Source organism: Lacerta agilis, chromosome 2, assembly GCF_009819535.1.
Source record: "Lacerta agilis isolate rLacAgi1 chromosome 2, rLacAgi1.pri, whole genome shotgun sequence".
Classification (NCBI taxonomy): domain Eukaryota; kingdom Metazoa; phylum Chordata; class Lepidosauria; order Squamata; family Lacertidae; genus Lacerta; species Lacerta agilis.
Window position 1 is genome coordinate 5,608,140 of NC_046313.1, and position 17,836 is coordinate 5,625,975.

Genomic DNA, 17,836 nt, shown 5'->3' on the forward strand with positions numbered 1-17,836 from the left:
GCAATCAGTTGGGTATGTAGGAGGTGAGGTGATCTTTTGGGTGTCCTGGTCCCAGGCTGTATAGGGCTTTGTACACCAGTACTACAACCTCGAACCTAGCTTGGTAGCTAATTGGCGGCCAGAGCAATTCCTTCAGCGGTGGCATGATGTGACGGCAATTTTTCTCCCCAGTGAGCAGTTGAGCTGCTGCCTTTTGCACTAGCTGTGGCTTCCGGGTCTGCCTCAGGCAGCCTCATGCAGAGGCCGTTGCAGTAACCCAATCTACTTGGCTTCTCTTTCAGGTAGGAGTGACTAAGGAAGGCCTGGAGATCCAGTCATCCACAGCATCTACCTCTGGGTCCTTTGAGAAAGGTAAAAGACCCGACGGATACGTGGTCAGCCAAAGATACTTTTGGTGTCTGAGGTGCAAAATCCAGACTGAAGCACTCGAACTTCCCCGGTGAATGAACGATCGTGAGACCCATTCCATTAGGGAGCGTTTGCTTGTGGTCAGACCTGCCTTCTGCTGAAATCTGCCACCCAAGGTGATGGGTTTCATTTGGCCCTCGTGGGCCTGCATTTGGGTGGATCTTATACGGCTTTCACAGGTTGATATTTCAGGCACTGAGACACAGGGTTAGGGCTTGCATGCCAGCGTGGTGTAGTGGTTAAGAGTGGTAGTCTCATAATCTGGTGAACCGGGTTTGCGTCTCCGCTCCTCCACATGCAGCTGCTGGGTGACCTTGGGCTAGTCACACTTCTCTGAAGTCTCTCAGCTCCACTCACCTCACAGTGTGTTTGTTGTGGGGGAGGAAGGGAAAGGAGAATGTGAGCCGCTTTGAGACTCCTTTGGGTAGTGATAAAGCAGGCTATCAAATTCAAACTCTTCTTCTTCTTCTTCTTCTTCTTCTTCTTCTTCTTCTTCTTCTTCTTCTTCTTCTTGTATGCAGACTCGTATGTAGGAGGTTGTGGCCCTGCAAAGTTAGAATCATAGAAGTATAGAGTTGGGAGGGCACACAAGAGTCATCTAGTCAAAGTCCTTGCAATTCAGGAATCTTTTGCCCAATGTGGGGCATGGACCCACAACCCCAAGATTAAGAGTTTCATGCTCTACCAACTAAGCTGTGTGTTGTTGGGCTCTATCTCTCATCAGCAGCCCTTGGCTGGGACTGATGGGAGTTCGGAGTCCCAACAACCTCTGAAAGGCCACAGCTTCCCCCACCCCTGGTGTAAAGGCAGCACCAGCTTGAGACTGATTATTCTCTCCCCGGTGGTGCTGAGAACCTATGAAGCTGGAACGAAGCTGCCTTACCCTGAGGCAGACCATTAGTCTGCTGAGCCCAGTACAATCTTCTTTGATTGGCAGCAGCCCATCAAAGTCTCTGGCAGAGACTTGACACCCAAGATTTGTTTAATGAAAAAGGCGCTAGGTGAAGTATGTGCTCTACCCCAGAGCTCTGCCTCTTTTAGTCCAGAAGATATATTCCAGTTCAGTGTAGCTTTATTATTATTATTATTTTTGAATCGTAGAAAATGGAGAAATGCAAAAAAGAGAGAGAGAGAGAGAAAAATCAATATTGGAGAAACGGCTTAATAGTCATTCAGAGGGAGGTTGATAACACCACATTCCCAGCAGAGTAAAATGGGTCAGAATGGCTCGGTTTGTACTTAACGCTAAGCCAAACTGTGGCTTAGAGCGAATGTGCTGACTTCCAGAGAGGAGATTGTGATTGCTTTGTTCCTCCTCCTGTGCTGCTGTGAGCTAAGCCATGTTATCCAAACCTGGGCTTCTGGCTTGTCTCGTTCCAGACCCGGCAAACCATGAGCTGTAGTGTTTGCTTACACCTTGTGGATTGTTTGGGAGGAAATAAACCTCAAGCCCAGGTGTAGACAACATGCAAAGCCAAACCACAGCTTAGTTCACATCAGGACCAGAGAAGGAGCAAAGGGGCTGAGTTCTCTGCGCTGCTGGAGCCTGCATGCTCGTGCATTTATGCTAAGCCACGGTTTGGCTTAGTGTTAAGGAGGGACCAGGCCATTGTCCGTCTGCTGGAACTGGTGTCTTTCCCCAATTCTTACTTCCTGAAGTCATGCACAGGGAGAAGATTGTGCAACGATCCCTGCACCTGAATCTGAAGACACTGGGTTGGGAGGAGAGATCGGGGCATTTGGGCCAGGCCTTGCTGCCTGCTTGGGACACCGTGTACAAAACTGAGCTCTTCAGATGAAGGCCAGGCTAAACTGTAGTTACAGTCTGAACAAATCTGCTACCGTCTGCTCTGCCCCTCAATAACAGCCGCACAAGCAGAAACTCTGTGTCTTTGCCAGCATTGCGACAGGCAGAAACCCAACAGAAGCAGCTTCCCCCACCATGCGAGATGCAGAAGTGGGGGGAAGCTGCACTTGTTGTGCGCATCCAGCTCTGAAAGGGGGAAGAAAAGCTTGCAGCCTCGCTTTCATCACCAAACGCCGTTTCAGTAATAGTAATAGTAATAATAATAATAATAATAATAATTTATTACTTAAACTCCACCCATCTGGCTGGGTTTTCCCCAGTCACTCTGGGCGGCTTCCAACCGGAGATTAAAAATACATTAAAACATCAGTCATTAAAAATCTTCCCTAAACAGGGCTCCCTTCAGATGTCTTCTAAAAGTCAGGTGTTGTTTATTCTTTTGACATTTGGCGGGAGGGCGTTCCACAGGGCGGGTGCCACTACCGAGAAGGCCCTCTGCCTATTTCCCTGTAACCTCATTTCTCGCAGGAAGGGAACCACCAGAAGGCCCTCGGAGCTGGACCTCAGGGTCCGGGCTGAACAATGGGGGTGGAGGCGCTCCTTCAGGTATACTGGACCGAGGCCATTTAGGGCTTTAAAGGTCAACACCAACACCTTGAATGTAGGAGCCAATGTAGGCCTTTCAGGGCCGGTATTATGTGGTCGCAGTAGCTGCTCCCAGTCACCTGTCTAGCTGCCACATTCTGGATTAATTGTAATTGTAAGAAGTGCTCTGAGTGGCTTCTTGCTGATGGTTTTTCACCCTCTTCCGCCCTGCCCAGGATTTGCTGGCGCTCCTCTGTCTGTGGCAAGGAGCATGATTATTGGCACTTCAGCAGTCTGCTGCCCCCGGGGAGAGAGGTCTCTGCCCTTTCTGTCCAAAGGAAATGATGTCTGAAGCCAAGCTACAGGGAGAGATGAAGCCAGAAGGAGGCAGCAGTGAGACCATGACAACCCAGGAGCTGCTTCAGAGACTCCGGGAACTGGAGGTACGTTCCTTAGTTTTCTCTCCAGAAGAGTTTAGGCACAAGGAGTGACATAGGTAATGGCTTAAGACCCTAAGAATCTCCCCCACCCCACCCCACCCCACTTTATGTTGAGTAGGGTGGTTTTTCCTTTTGGCAAGGGAACAAAATAGCATCTGTTTCGCTTGGCTGGTGAGCTGCCCTGGACCCACTGATGCCTCATTGGCCCTCTGCGGCTTCTGCCAGTGACTGGGAGGTTAGATTTAAGATTTTGGAAGTGATGTGAGTGACATTCTGTTTTGCTGGGGGAGGGGGAGGGCTTCCAGGCAAGGAGGTTGGAGTAGGGTCACAAAGACCTAGATCCAAAACAGCTATTGTGACTCTGTAGGGGTATTTTTTTTAACACAATAATTTTCATTGTAAATATTCTTCAGCAGCTGTTAACAAAGTGGGGTGGGAATCAGTTGGGACAATGAACCTGCCTTGTTTCACAATTGAACTGCACTTTTCGTACAAAACTAGGCACATTAGTACATCACATTCCAGATAGGAATAACATTTGGTGGTGCGTTCACTTTATGAAAGATTATGAAGGGAAACAAAATTTCTACCAAGTTTTCCTGTGTCGGTGGCCCCCTAGCCAGCAGCTGGATTGAGTTAAACTGGGGTTAGTCAATGTGGTGCCTTCAAGAGGCTGATAGACAACAACTCCCATCATGCCTGACCATTGGCTGTACTGGTTAGGGCTGATGGGAGTTGGAGTCCAGCCACTTCTGGATGGTGCTAGTTGGCTCTGCTGGTGTGGTGGAGTCTCCTTCTTTGGAGGTCTTTAAGCGGAGGCTTGACAGCCATCTGCCAGGAATGCTTTGACGGTGTTTCCTGCTTGGCAGGGGGTTGGACTGGATGGCCCTTGTGGTCTCTTCCAACTCTAGGATTCTATGATTCTAGTGCTGTGTTCCACAATCTCCAGCACTCTGGAGACACATGGTCATTTATTTTGTCCATTTAGTCATGTAGCACTGGCCATTAAAAAAAAAGGAATGTTTGACTTGCCTTTACTGGCATATTTTTGTACGGCAGAAATGGAATAGCTCCCGTCCCCTGGCTTTGAGGCAGAAGCATCTTCTCCCAAGCGTCAAAGAAACCATGTGCAGTTCCTCTTCTGCCAGTGTGTAGGAGCCCTTTGCACGAGCAGTTTGTGATGTGGGTCCACTTATGGGACGGTGGGCAACAAGCTAATAGAGTGGAAGGACTCACTGCTCTTGTTTCTGAAGTCTGCCTGCCTACTGAAGCTGTTGCTTTTGACCCTTCTGTGTTCTTAGGTATGCAAGAAGATCACTGGTGGATCAGGCCAAAGGTCCATCTGTCCAGCGTCTTGTTCTCCCAGTGGTCAACCCTATGCCCTTATGGGAATCCCACAAGCAGGGCATGAGTGTACCAGCGCTCTCCTCCTAGCAGCTGGTCTTCAGTGAGGGTAGAACAGCCATTGTGGCTAGTGGCCATTGAGAGCCTTAGCTACCACAAAATGGTCTAATCCTTTTTTTAAAACCATCCACGTCACTGGCCAAAACTGCATCATAGAAGCCTGGGCTTGAGCCTTGGGTCTTGCCATGCTGCAGTGTAAAAACTTCCCTGTAGGGCAAGGGATCTGAATGAGAGCAGGAAACGAGATGTTCTTTGCTTCCATTTCTTCCTAGAGAGAAAAGCTGGGATTCTGGGCCCTTTTGCTCACCTGTTGTCTGATTATATTCCCAGGCAGAGAATTCGGCTCTGGCACAAGCCAATGAGAACCAGCGAGAGACGTATGAACGCTGCCTTGATGAGGTACAGCTGCTTCTCCTTCTTCGTTTTCCCTTCCCTCCCCTCCCTTTTTTGTGGGGGGGGGGCACAGCCTGTTTCAGGGTCCTTAAGACTTTCCTCCTCATACCTGTTCATTACTGTTCTACAGGTAGCAAATCATGTTGTGCAGGCGCTGTTGAACCAAAAGGTGAGTCTCTTTATCTTGTGCAAATCTCACGCTGCAAACAATTTAGGGTTTCCCCCAGGAACGTTGTTTTTGCGGGTGCACTCTGCAACTTGCCATTGGCACCATAATAGTGCACCAGTGATAGATTTACACTGGAAACAAAATAGAAAATTCTTTCCAGTAGCACCTTAGAGACCAACTGAGTTTGTTCTTGGTATGAGCTTTCGTGTGCATGCACACGAAAGCTCATACCAAGAACAAACTCAGTTGGTCTCTAAGGTGCTACTGGAAAGAATTTTCTATTTTGTTTTGACTATGGCAGACCAACACGGCTACCCACCTGTAACTAGATTTACACTGGATCATCCAGATATCGTTCTGCTTTATCAGCTGATTCATTGAAGGATGTGTCTGTGGGGTGGCGGGATGTGGGGGGTGGGGTGAAGCTGTCTCCCAAACACCAGCTTAGAGGGTGAAGCCCATTAACCCTTCTCTTTCCTCAGGACCTTCGTGAAGAATGCATCAAGCTGAAAAAGCGAGTCTTTGACCTTGAGCGACAAAACCAGGCCCTGAGTGATCTCTTCCACCAGAAGCTGACCTCTGTCTCTCTCTCCCAGGTGGGCCCATTCTTCTCTCTCTCTCTCTCTTTCTCTCTCTCTCCCCCACCCCACTTTTTCTTCTCAGCCACTCAGCCTTGCTCTCTGCATGGATGCGCAAACAGGAAGCTTCTAGGTTGTGTGTGATGGAAGTCTTAGAGTCATAAAACCAGAAATGGCTCTTTTTCTAGTATGCTTTTTAAAAATTATTATTAAAAAAAACATTTTGTTTTATTTTTTAGTCTTACAGAGTCAAAAATAAGAAAAAAAATTACACAAAAATTACATAGACAGACAAAAACATACTTCTCACATCCTTTTTACACTCACTCCCCTTTCCCCCCTCCCTGGGAGATTTCTCTCCCCCCCCTCCTCGGTTGCTTCTCAGCCTCCCCATTACAACATTTGTATTTGCTCCTTGTTATATATGCATGCCCTTATATCTACTTTTATTTCTTCTTTTTCCCAATTACCGTATTTTTCACTCCATAGGACGCACCGGACCATAGGGCGCACCTCATTTTTAGAGGAGGAAACAAGAAAAAAATATTTTTCTGGTTTTCCTCCTCTAAAAGCCCTGGTTTTTTGTTTTTTTGAGGATCAGATAAATGTTTTGCAGCTTTTTTTGCAAAGGCAAAAGGCCTTTTTTTGAGGATCAGCTAAAAGTTTTGCAGCTTTTTTTGCAAAGGGAAAAGCCCTGGGTTTTTTTTTTTTTTTGGTTTTTTTTTGAGGATCAGCTAAAGGTTTTGCAGCTTTTTTTGCAAAGGGGGAAAAGCAAAGAGGAAAAGCCCCATTTTTATGGGGTTTAACTCACATTTCTGCAGCTGCTAAAGGAAAGGGAGCCATTTCTACTGTTTCCAGACAGATAATCTAATCAGCCAGTCACATGTCCTGGGGAAGCAAACAGCCTCCCTCTGCAGCACATTCAACAAAGGAGGGCGGGGCTGAAAGGGAGCCTGGACTCTTATCTCTCTCCCGATCTCTTGCTGATCAGCTGCTGAGCGGGGTCCTTTCAACACCCCCTTTTCTCTTTGTAAAATAAAAAACACAATCTGCTTTTGGCCCCTGGGCAATTCAGCTCCAGGGACCACCATTCGCTCCATAAGACGCACAGGTATTTCCCCTTACTTTTTAGGAGGAAAAAAGTGCGTCTTATGGAGCGAAAAATACGGTACTTGAGCCTTTACAACTCTGCCAAGAGATCAGCCTTTTCAATATGTAATTTGATATAATCCTTAAATGACTTCCAGTTATTTTCTCTCTCCTTTTCCTTTATCCCTTTTAATTCCTCATATTTTGATGCTAAATTACAATACGTCATCATTTTTAGTTGCCAATCCTCTTTATTTGGTACTCTTTCTGATTTCCAGTTTCTCGCTATTAGGAGTCTGGCTGAAACTGTTGCATACATGATTATGGTTCTGTCTTTTGCCTGGATATCCTTGCCCAGCATTCCTAAAAGGAATGTTTCAATATTTTTCTTAAAGGGGTATTTAATGATTTTCTTCAATTCTTTGTATATCATCTCCCAAAACATTTTGATTTCATTACAGTACCACCACATATGCATATACGTGCCTATTTCTTTTTTGCGACGCCAACACTGATTATTTATACCTTTATACATTTTTGCCAGCTTAACTGGCGTCAGGTGCCACCTATATTGCATCTTTAGTATGTTTTCTTTGATGTCATAATTTGGTGTTTTTCTAGTATGCTTCAAACAGAGCAGATCCCTCACCTGAAATAGGGCAAAGTGTATTAGCCAAGTTTGCCCTGGCTGTGGAATCTCACACAGAGACTAATGCCGGCACAATGGTGATTCTCCCCAATATCCACCTCAAAATTGGACTGGGGCGTGTGCAGAAAGAAACCCAGGCCAGCAGAAATGCTTGCGCAGACAGAGTGATCTGCTTAGAACAACGTTAAATCCCTCCCATCTTTATTTTTAGGTATTTTTATTTTTTAGAAACCTGTATTGCTTTTCATCCCCACTGCCCTCTGGGTTTTAGACTGCTTTGCATAGAAACAACAGCCACGGGGTGGTGCCTATATTGCATGTGTTTCTACGCAATGTGTAGTCTGGTCCGCCTAACGGTGCAGCCTTCGTACATCTTACTCATGTGGTGCCTCTCAGCCTACAGCCCACCATGTCTTAGTGCATCTCGGATTTCCTGGGGTTGGAGGTGAAGGGACATGGGCTGCCTTCTGGCATCGCTGTTTCAGCTACAGTCGAGTTAGAAGACGACCAGAGTGGCTTCTTGGGACTGACCAGCGACAATTGTGCTGATAAGAAGCCTGGGTGGGTGGGTGGGTGGGGAGAGACTGCAGGAGGAGTCTGAAGGGCAGCGTCAATGAGTGAATGAAAGCGGGGTCTTAAGTGGAATCTCATGAGCCTTGCCTTACAGGGCTTTCCCCAGTTGGCCACTATGAGATCAGGGTGCTGGGTAGAAGGACCTTTGGCCTGATCCAACAGCTTGTTCTTATTGCTCCCTTGAGCAATTCATGCAACTCAGTACTTGCCAGTGGCCTTTTCAGCTTTGCTCATCACCTTGCCGTTTCACCTTTGGAATTCAGGAATGCATTTTAAAGGAAGCCAAGTGTACACAACATCATCTAAAAAGCCCCGTAAGACCATTGAGGGTGGAATCTATTTGCATTGGTTTTTTTTTAATTTTAAGTACTCCTTTCTCTTCACCATAATGCCCTAGGGCAGGCACGTCCAACAGGTAGATTGTGATCTACCGGTAGATCACTGGGTGTCTGTGGTAGATCACTGCCCCCCCCCCAAGAAGCTCAAGAAGTTTGGCTCCCCCCAGAAAAGCTCAACATTTATCCCTAAAAAACTTGGTTTTCTCCTCCCTAAAAAAAAAAAAAAGCCCAACAACTTCAACCTGAACCCCCCCCCCCCAAAAATGGGCCTTCCTCCTTCCTAAAAAAGCAAAAAAGCTCATCAACTTTCACCTGAACCCCCCAAAAGGGGGTAGATCACTGCCAGTTTTTAACTCTGTGAGTAGATCGCTGTCTCTTGGAAGTTGGCCATCACTGCCCTAGCAAGTTAAAAACAGTTTAACTTCGCTTTAACCAAAGCCGAGTGGAAATGCACCTTGTGGAGAGTGGTTTCCCCTCCGAGTGTCGGTGTGAAGGAGGTTGTGATCTTGTGTGTATCGGGTGCCTGCCTGTGGTTCCACCGAGGCCATTTAAAGCGGCAGTTCCCTCCCTCGCTGCAGCGCCTTTGCCCTTCACGGTGCCCCTTCTATCCCCAGCTCCCAGCCCATCCTGCTTCCTTGCTCTCGGATCCATCGTCCGCTTCCCAGCCAGGCACAGTGGAGAAGCTCCCAGCTTCGTTGCCCTTGGGACACTGCATCTTGCAGAGAGAGGTAGGTTCTGCAAAGCGCTCCTGCCTTGGATTACCTGTGAGGGTCTTGGCAGCCTCTGCAGCCCCCAGGCCCCCGTACTCTTCCCGTTGCATCCCTGTTTCACAGCAACTTGGAGACTGGAGGTGTATGCTTCCTGGAACGGGTCCCAGAGCCATTAATTGCTGCTTTGCTGTGCTGCTCGGCACTGTGTGTACCTTCGACGCAGCTGTGACATCTCAAGGTGCCAGGCTCGACGGCTCGCACTGAATCATGGGAGTTTTGGACGTGGCCCAGTTTCCCAGGGAAGAAGAGATTATCTGAGGTGGACCCCAAATTAGAATGCTGGTCTTTGTTTTCCATCTGGGGGATGCTTTGGGTAGAAGCACCTGTTAACAGGCGAGAGACTGTTCCTGTTGGTAGGCTGGGGGGTCGTCATTCCCAGGTGGCATCAGAAACTGGGGGCAAGCTGAGGCTTTCAGATATGCCTGCAAGGCAGCAGGTGCAAGATTGGGCTTTGGGGGTAAGGGCTAAAAAGCAGCCTGGTCAAGATAGATAGATAATACTTTATTCGGCTATAAGCGCTCAAGGTAAAACAAATCAATAAATAAAACAGCATTTTACATTCTAAAATATCAACTAAAATATTTCAACGCATAATATCCTTCGCATTACAGTACTTACAATCTCTAGATGTACCGTATTAAGGCCTTGAAGATAAAGATGGCGCATAGAGTTTACTAGATTTTTAATAGTCATGCAGCATTCCATGAAGTCTTTTATATGAAAGAACTGAAATCAGGAATCTGGCAACCTGTAATGTTCTATAAGAGTCTATGTCCTGGAGTAGATAAGCTAGATGCAATTCAGGTGGTTTAGCAACAGTTTCCAGAATGATTGAACTCAGAATCCTTGATCGGGGAACACTGTATAATGGGCAATTAAACAAGATATGGTAAAGGGATTCTATTGATTTGTTATCACATGCGCATAAAACAGAGGTTTTACCGTTAGAAAATCTATTGCTCAGAACATTTGAGGCAGCCTGGTCAAGTGTTCCAGCCCCACCTCAGACACCATTTTCCCCCTTACGGTCTCCGTATAACTCAAGCTTCCTCCAGATTTTTGTTTGCTGGATTTATGCCGCAAGAATAGAGGAGCTGTAGCATGAGCTGGGAACATGCTTTGCATGGGTAGGGACCATATAGAGCAGTGGTGGAGCATGTGTTTGGTGTGCAGAAGGCCACCGGTTCAGTCGCTGGTATCTCCAGGTAAAAGGTTCTTGGGCAGCAGAGGATGGGATGCAGGCAGAGATAATGACTGGCTTGGACAACCAAACAAGCAAGGATATGCATGAGCCCCAGGCACCTGTGTGCACCCCTTTCCAAATAGGAAAACAGGTCAGGAACTCGGTTAGCTGTAGCTTCCCATGGCATTTGCACCGGGAAACTGTGGTTTGAAGGCTCCCAAACAAGCCAGGATATGAAGCCGTGGTTTGAAGGTGGCCTCTAACCCTGCTTTGCCGCATTTTTCCTGCTTTGGGCCTAACGGGACTATGGGCAGCTGAGGCTTCCTGACTTGTCTCCTTGCTTGCGCATAGGGAGGAGCGAAGGGGCTGCGTGTAGATGTGGGAAGCTTGTGAGTATCCTGACATATTAAGCCATGATTTGATCGTCGGAACATCTATACTGTTTGTGTTTGTGTGTGTGATCTAGAGGTTTTTACACTTTGCCTCTCCCTTTTCCGACTCCCCCTCAGGTCATCTCTGAGGAGCAGTGTGCTGGCACTCCAGGGCCCAACCCCCAGTCCTTGGAAGCCCTGTCCCCGTTCCTGCGCAAGAAGGCCCAGATCCTGGAGGTGCTTCGCTCGCTGGAGGAGATGGACCCCCTGCTCGCCTTCCCATCCCCTTGGAGAGAGCCTGGGCAGGTGGGCTCTCCAGAAGGGGTGACTGCCGAAGCCTGGCCCTGCCTGCTGCTGGCGCAGGGGGAAGGTGTCCCTGGGCAGCCTCCTCCGAAAGGAGAGGGCAGCTCCTCTTCCTCATCGGACGAGGCCGGCGAAGGTGACCCCCCAGAGAAAGGACACCCCGGGCAGGTGCTGCTGAGCGCTCTGGCCGAGCACAAGCTGGACTTGGGCGACATGGAGACTTACCTGCACCATGTCCTGAGGGAGGCAGGAGACAGCGCTCTGCTCAATGGCGAGCCCAATGGGCCTGGCTTAGTGGGAGCCCCAGAGGGGCAGCTGGGCAGCTACAAGCACATCCAGGCGGTCAGTTGCCTGGAGGCCTTGGGGCCGCCCTCTGCTTGCATGGAGCCGACTTACCTTGGGGTCTTAGCACCAAGCGAGGGCAAGGACAAGTCCCGCCCAGGTCCGCCCATCCCCTCCCCCTCCAAGGTGCTCAAGCTGCTCAAGATGCCACCCCCTCCCAGCCCCGCCGCCCTCCGCCTCAGCCCCCAGCTGACCCGCAGCTCCAAAATCCCTTGTCGCAGCAACACCTACGAGGTGTACCACTCCCCGACGCCCAGCCGCAAGGCCTCCCCTGACAGCCCCTTCCCCAGCGACTCTAGCGTTGCTGGGGGACACCCTTCTCCCAAGGCTGCCCGGCACCTCGTTCCGGTGCCCCCCAAAGTCACCCCAACCTCTCCTGATCCGTTTGGCTACCCCAAGCCCCACGAGTACGAGAATGTCTTGGAGCTGTCCCTCAGCAGCGCCATCAGCCCTCATGCCCCCTCGCCCCGAGACGCCAAGCCGGATGTCCCCGACGCACTCCCGCCCGCGTGCCGTTCGGCACCTCTCCGTGCCGTGCCGCCCGGCGACATCTCGCTCGAGCCCTGCCCCATTGCCGGGGGCCGGGAAAAGCCGGGCCCTGAGAGCAGGCACTCTCCGCCACTCCCTCGCCGAGCCTCCGAAGGCTCCAAGAAGGTGGCAAACGGGCCGGGCAAGCGGGCGCCCGAGGCAGCCAACATGCCCTTCAAAGAACGGCTTACTGTGCTCGGGAGGCTGAAGGGAGCGGAGGGCAAGGATTCGGCAGGCTTTGAGAAAGGGAGGGCCCCGGCCCGGCTCTGCGAACGCACCGAAGGCTTTGCCGAGGCTCACCCCAGGCTGGGCACCGGAAGCAGCAGCCTCAAGCACCACGAGCCTTGCCATGGCGGCGAACCCGCCCCTCGGTGCTACTCTTCCCACTCCGTCGGCTCCCGGGGCAGTGACCCCGAACACCACGTCTCCAAGAGCCGCTTGTTGGGAATTCCAGGCGCAAGGAACACTCCCAAGCCCCCTCCGCCAGGGAAGAACACAAAGAGTCCTCATGGGAGCCCAACAAAGTTGCCGTCCAAATCCCCAACCAAGGCCTCCGCCCCGGAGCCCAAGCCGTGCCAGGCATCAGCCAAGACGCCCGCCAGCGCCGGGCGCAAGAACCCGCCTTGCCTGGACTCGGTCAAGGGCGGCAAAGCTGGGCCCCCAGCCAGCATTGAGGAGAAGGTGATGAAAGGTATCGAGGAGAACGTTTTGCGCAGGCACAAAGGAGGGGCGGCGGCGGGTGAGGCGAAGCAGAAGAACTCTAGCGGCCTCGCCAGCTGGTTTGGCCTGCGCAAGAGCAAGCTCCCTGCCCTCAGCCGCAGGCCCGAGGCCCCCAAAGTCAAGGAGGGCAAGATGGTCTCTCGTAGGCTGGAGGCTGAGAGCCTGAACATTTCCAAACTCATGGAGAAGGCGGAGGACCTGCGCAAAGCCCTGGAGGAAGAGAAGGCCTACATCAATGGGTTGGCCTTGGACAAGCCGCGGCCCCACGCCTGCGACACCGGCCACAGTCAGCTGACGCTGATGTATCAGGAGGTGACCGCGGAAAACTTCATGCAGCAGCTTCTCAATAGGTAGGTGATGGAGCTGAAGCCCGGCTCCTGTGAGAGTGGTCAACATAGAAGAATGAGTCTTGCTGAGCAAGAATCAGCATGGCTTCTGCAAAAGTAACTCCTTCTCACAAGCTTCTTAAGAGTCCTTTTTGAGAGTTCATGGGGATAGAGGTGATCTGGTAAGCACGGTGTATACAGGTGAAACTCGAAAAATTAGTTACAGGTAGGTAGCCGTGTTGGTCTGCCATAGTCAAAGCAAAATAAAATAAAAAATTCCTTCCAGTAGCACCTTAGAGACCAACTAAGTTTGTTGGTGTAGTGGTTAAGAGTGGTAGACTCGTAATCTGGGGAACCAGGTTCGCGTCTCCACTCCTCCACATGCAGCTGCTGGGTGACCTTGGGCTAGTCACACTTCTCTGGAGTCTCTCAGCCCCACTCACCTCACAGAGTGTTTGTTGTGGGGAAGGAAGGGGAAGGAGAATGTTAGCCGCTTTGAGACTCCTTCGGGTAGTGATAAAGCGGGATATCAAATCCAAACTCTTCTTCTTCTTCTTCTTCTTCTTCTTCTTCTTCTTCTTCTTCTTCTTCTTGGTATGAGCTTTCGTGTGCATGCACACTTCTTCAGATACACGAAAGCTCATACCAAGAACAAACTTAGTTGGTCTCTAAGGTGCTAATGGAAGGAATTTTTTATTTTATTTTGTTTTGAAAAATTAGAATATCGTGGAAAAGTCCCATTTATGTAAGCAATTGTTTTCATTAGCTACTGGAGTTTAATATATGAGATAGACTCGTGACATGCAAAGCGAGATATGTCAAGCCTTTGCTTGTTATAATTGTGATGATTATGGCATGCAGCTGATGAAAACCCCAAAGGTGAAATTGTGAATTTGGGGTTCTCATCAGCTGTACGCCATAATCACCACAATTATAACAAATAAAGGCTTGACATATCTCGCTTTGCATGGCACGAGTCTATCTCATATATTAGTTTCACCTTTTAAGTTGAAGTACTGAAAGAAATGAACCTTTCCATGATACTCTAATTTTTCGAGTTTCACCTGTATACTTGAAAACCTTTTGACGAAACCTCCCCCACGGCTTCTGAGTAAACTGATCAGTAAAGGGTTAGGAGTGAAGGTCCTCTTTTCATAGATTCATAGACTTTGAAGGGACCTTAGCAGTCATTTAGTCCAGGGTCCTGCTCAGTGCAGGATCTGAAGTGCACGATGCAACTGAAATATCCCTGGTAGACAACTGCTTAAATACTTCCAGCGAAAGAAAGCATACCACTTCGTGAGGCAGAATCTGTTTTATGGATAACTAGTTAAAAGAACAGGACAGTTGCTCTTAGTGGAGGGATGTAAGAAGTTGGAGAAGAACCTAGGAAGAACTTGCTGGATCAGGCCAAAGGTAAATCTAGTTTAGCATCCTTTTCTCACATTGGCTAGCCACATGCCTGTGGGAAGCCTGCAAGCTAGACAAGGGTGCAGCAACACTCTGCCCACCTGTGGTTCGCAGCAAATGGCGTTTCTTAGGATCCCCCAAGGATCTGTATTGGGACTGGTGCTTTTTTTCCTCGTTCATAAATTGACCTAAGAGTTGGGGGTGAGCAGTGAGGTGCTCAAGTGTGCTGATGACACCCAGTTGTTCAGAGTGGTAGAAATAAAAAGGAATTGCAAAAAAAAAAAAAAACTCCTCTCAAAATTTAATGACAGCTGAGGTTTCAAAGTAAAGTACAGGCAACCTGTTTTGCACTTGTTCAAAAGAATTGTGCACACGTCGGCCATTTTTGGGCCTGGAAGAGGATGGAACAGGGCTGTGAGGGGCTTCTGCATATTGCCAACATACACAATGACCCAGAATGCATACACACACACACACACACACACACACACACACACACACACCGAGATCGGGGGTTGCCTGTAAGTGTAAAGTGGTGCAAAACATCCGAACTTCACATATCTGTTTGTGGGAGTCTAAACTGGCAGTGACCCACGAGGAAAGGGATCTTGGGAGTTGTGGTTTACAGCCCGAGGAAGATGTCGACTCAGGGTGCAGCAGCTGATCATTAGGAATGGAGCTGAAAATAAAATTCCCAATATAGTAATGTCTTCATGCATGGAATACTGTGTACAGTTCTCATTGCTGCATCTCAAAAAAAAAGACAGTGTAGAGCTGGAAAAGGTACATAAAAGGACACCCAGGATGCTGGAACAGCCTCCTTATAAGGAAAAGTTAATTCATTTGGGACTTTTTAATTTGGGGGAAAAAAGGACTTAACTATGCATGGCGTGGAGAAGTTGGATAGAGAGGTTTCAACCCCTCGTAATTCTAGGACCTGTGGTCATCTGGTGAAGTTGAATGTTTGAAGGTTTAGGACAAACGAATGGCAGTTCTACATGCAGTGCATTGTTAAACCGTGGAATGCCCTGCTATAAGAGGTGCTGATGGCCACCAGTTTAAAGGGGGATTAGAAAGATTTGTAGAGGGGAAAAGGCCACTGGTGTTTACTAGCTATGATGGCTACAAAGCCACTTCCAGGATGATAAGTCACCTTGATACACAAATGCATGTGACCCAGTGATAATTCAGTCACCTGGAAAGAACAGCACGTGCCACTTGTGGATTTTTCATGGGCATCTGGTTGGCCACTGTGGGGAGACAGGATACCAGACTCTGGTCTGATCCAGCAGAACTTTTGCCATTTTATGAAACGTTTATGTGGCTGGCTGAGAACACGGGGCTATTGATTCTAACGTATTAAAAATCTGTATCTCTGCAAAATCTTTACCAAAGTAATCAAATGTTCTGTACCAAACCAAGTTTTCCTGACTTTGAGGAAAGGGCAGATTTGCCTTACTGCATCTTTCATTTAATTTCTGGATCTGAGAGCCGTTAGCGTGTGCAGCATAACTGAAATCCACGCCCAGCTTTCCCCCTAGGTGTTGATGGTGCACTCGGCAACACCCACAAACCTCCAATCCTCTCTTGCAGTCTCAAGGGCCAGAAACTTGGTTCTTTGTATTTATTTTAAAAAATCCAATTTCCACATTTGTGTCCCTTTCTAGGCAGCCCCATTGAAAAGTGGAGGGTTAACTGCAGAAGAGGCTGTTCTGGGGGGAACTAGTTAGGTTGTGTATGCAGTGAGGTCTCTGAAATTTTGATTTCAAATCTTGGGTGGAAAAGCAGGTTTAAAAAACTGGGCAAATGAGACCCTGGTGCATGGGACCCAGGTGGCGCTGTGGGTTAAACCACAGAGTCTAGGGCTTGCCGATCAGAAGGTCGGCGGTTCGAATCCCTGCCACGGGGTCAGCTCCCGTTGCTCGGTCCCAGCTCCTGCCCACCTAGCAGTTCGAAAGCACGTCAAAGTGTAAGTAGATAAATAGGGACCGCTCCGGCGGGAAGGTAAACGGCGTTTCCGTGCGCTGCTCTGGTTCTCCAGAAGCGGCTTAGTCATGCTGGCCACAAGACCCGTAAGCTGTCTGCGGACAAACGCCGGCTCCCTCGGCCTATAGAGCGAGATGAGCGGCGCAACCCCAGACTGGACCTAACGGTCAGGGGTCCCTTTACCTTTACCTTATAACTCTCTCAAGGAGATGGACATTTCTGGTCTGCAGGGGCTCAGGGAAATGAGGTGCTTAAGGGAGAATATGGCGTCGGCCTTCATCTTTCTCCCCTCTTACCTGCTCTGTGGCAGGGTGGATGGCAAAGAGGCACCATTTGAGACTCACCTGGAGCAGAAGAACGAGCTGCAGGGCCTGCAGAGAGGCCTGCATGATGCCAAAGATGCCCGCCTCATCCGGCCTCCACGCAATGGCATTGTTGGCCACCTCCATGCCTGCCAGGAAGCCCCTGCCAAGGTGAGCCAGTCGTGACTACCGGAGTCCTCCTGTCCTGGCAGTGGCAGAGCGTGCCTCCATGCCGCCTGGGGCGGGTGCGTGTGGGTGCCCTCTCCGGGGGCAGGGCGAGGGACTGAGGACAAACTGAGCCCACCACTCCTGTCCAGCTGAGCCCACCACTCCTGCCCAGCCCCCGCCGCTGCTGGAGCGATACCAACCCCAAGCGGCATGGCTGTTGCACTCTCCTCGCGCATGAGGTTTACTTGAGAGCCGCTGCTACAGAGACAGCTGTGGCAGCTGTGTAAAGGCCGACTTTCCCCCTCCAAACTCAGGCCGCCCGTGTGATGGTGGTGTTTTTTAACAAGCTATTTCTGCACCGTGCCAGCTGCCGTCAAAATGTACAGTTCTTGAAAAGAGCCCCCTTATAAAGACCTGCTTGTGACGTCAGCGTCGTTCTATGCCCTACCTCCTCCTCCTCTCCCCACCCCCCAAGCGGCGAGGGGTTGATGCAAGAGCTGCATTTTCCAAGGCGCAGGCAAAGCGGGAAATGGTTTCATTCCAAATTACTGAGAGCAAGTCGAGGAAGTGGCAGGAGGGCTTTCTCAACAAACCATATGTAGGCTTTAAAGCTACAACACTGCAACTGGTTTATTTGAGGCTTAAATGCTGGGTGCCCTTTCCTCCATGGCCGGGACAGGGGAGGATTATGCCCCTCTTCGCACCTACGGCTGAGTATCTTGAGTCCTGCTAACCAGCATCTTCTCCCTGTTTCCCTCTAGCTTCGTGATGCAACTTTGCAAGAGGAGATCCCGTCCGATGACAGCCTGGCTGAGTCCATGAGCTCCCAGCACTTTGCAGGTGAGCTTTATGGGATGTCGCCGGCAGAAGGGACAAAGTGTGGCAGGTGGGCGCCTTCATTAGAAGGTGCACACAGACTGCTGTTCTGTGCTGCTTTTAACTGAGCGGGGTGGAATGGGGAGGGAGCGTAGCGATTCAGGATGGGCGCTCCGAA

General features: G+C 49.7%; 1 protein-coding gene across 1 annotated transcript in view; it reads left to right on the plus strand.

Annotated features, from left to right (window-relative positions):
* The window catches only part of NCKAP5L (NCK associated protein 5 like), a 45,924-nt gene that overhangs the window by 25,509 nt on the left and 2,579 nt on the right, over positions 1-17,836 (plus strand). The window contains exons 2-10 of the mRNA XM_033138154.1: positions 282-351; positions 3,037-3,243; positions 4,975-5,043; positions 5,168-5,206; positions 5,689-5,802; positions 9,048-9,161; positions 10,896-13,000; positions 16,683-16,845; positions 17,604-17,682. Coding sequence (XP_032994045.1) covers positions 3,142-3,243; positions 4,975-5,043; positions 5,168-5,206; positions 5,689-5,802; positions 9,048-9,161; positions 10,896-13,000; positions 16,683-16,845; positions 17,604-17,682 — 2,785 coding nt within the window. The 5' untranslated portion in view covers positions 282-351; positions 3,037-3,141. The remainder of the gene's footprint in view (positions 1-281; positions 352-3,036; positions 3,244-4,974; positions 5,044-5,167; positions 5,207-5,688; positions 5,803-9,047; positions 9,162-10,895; positions 13,001-16,682; positions 16,846-17,603; positions 17,683-17,836) is intronic.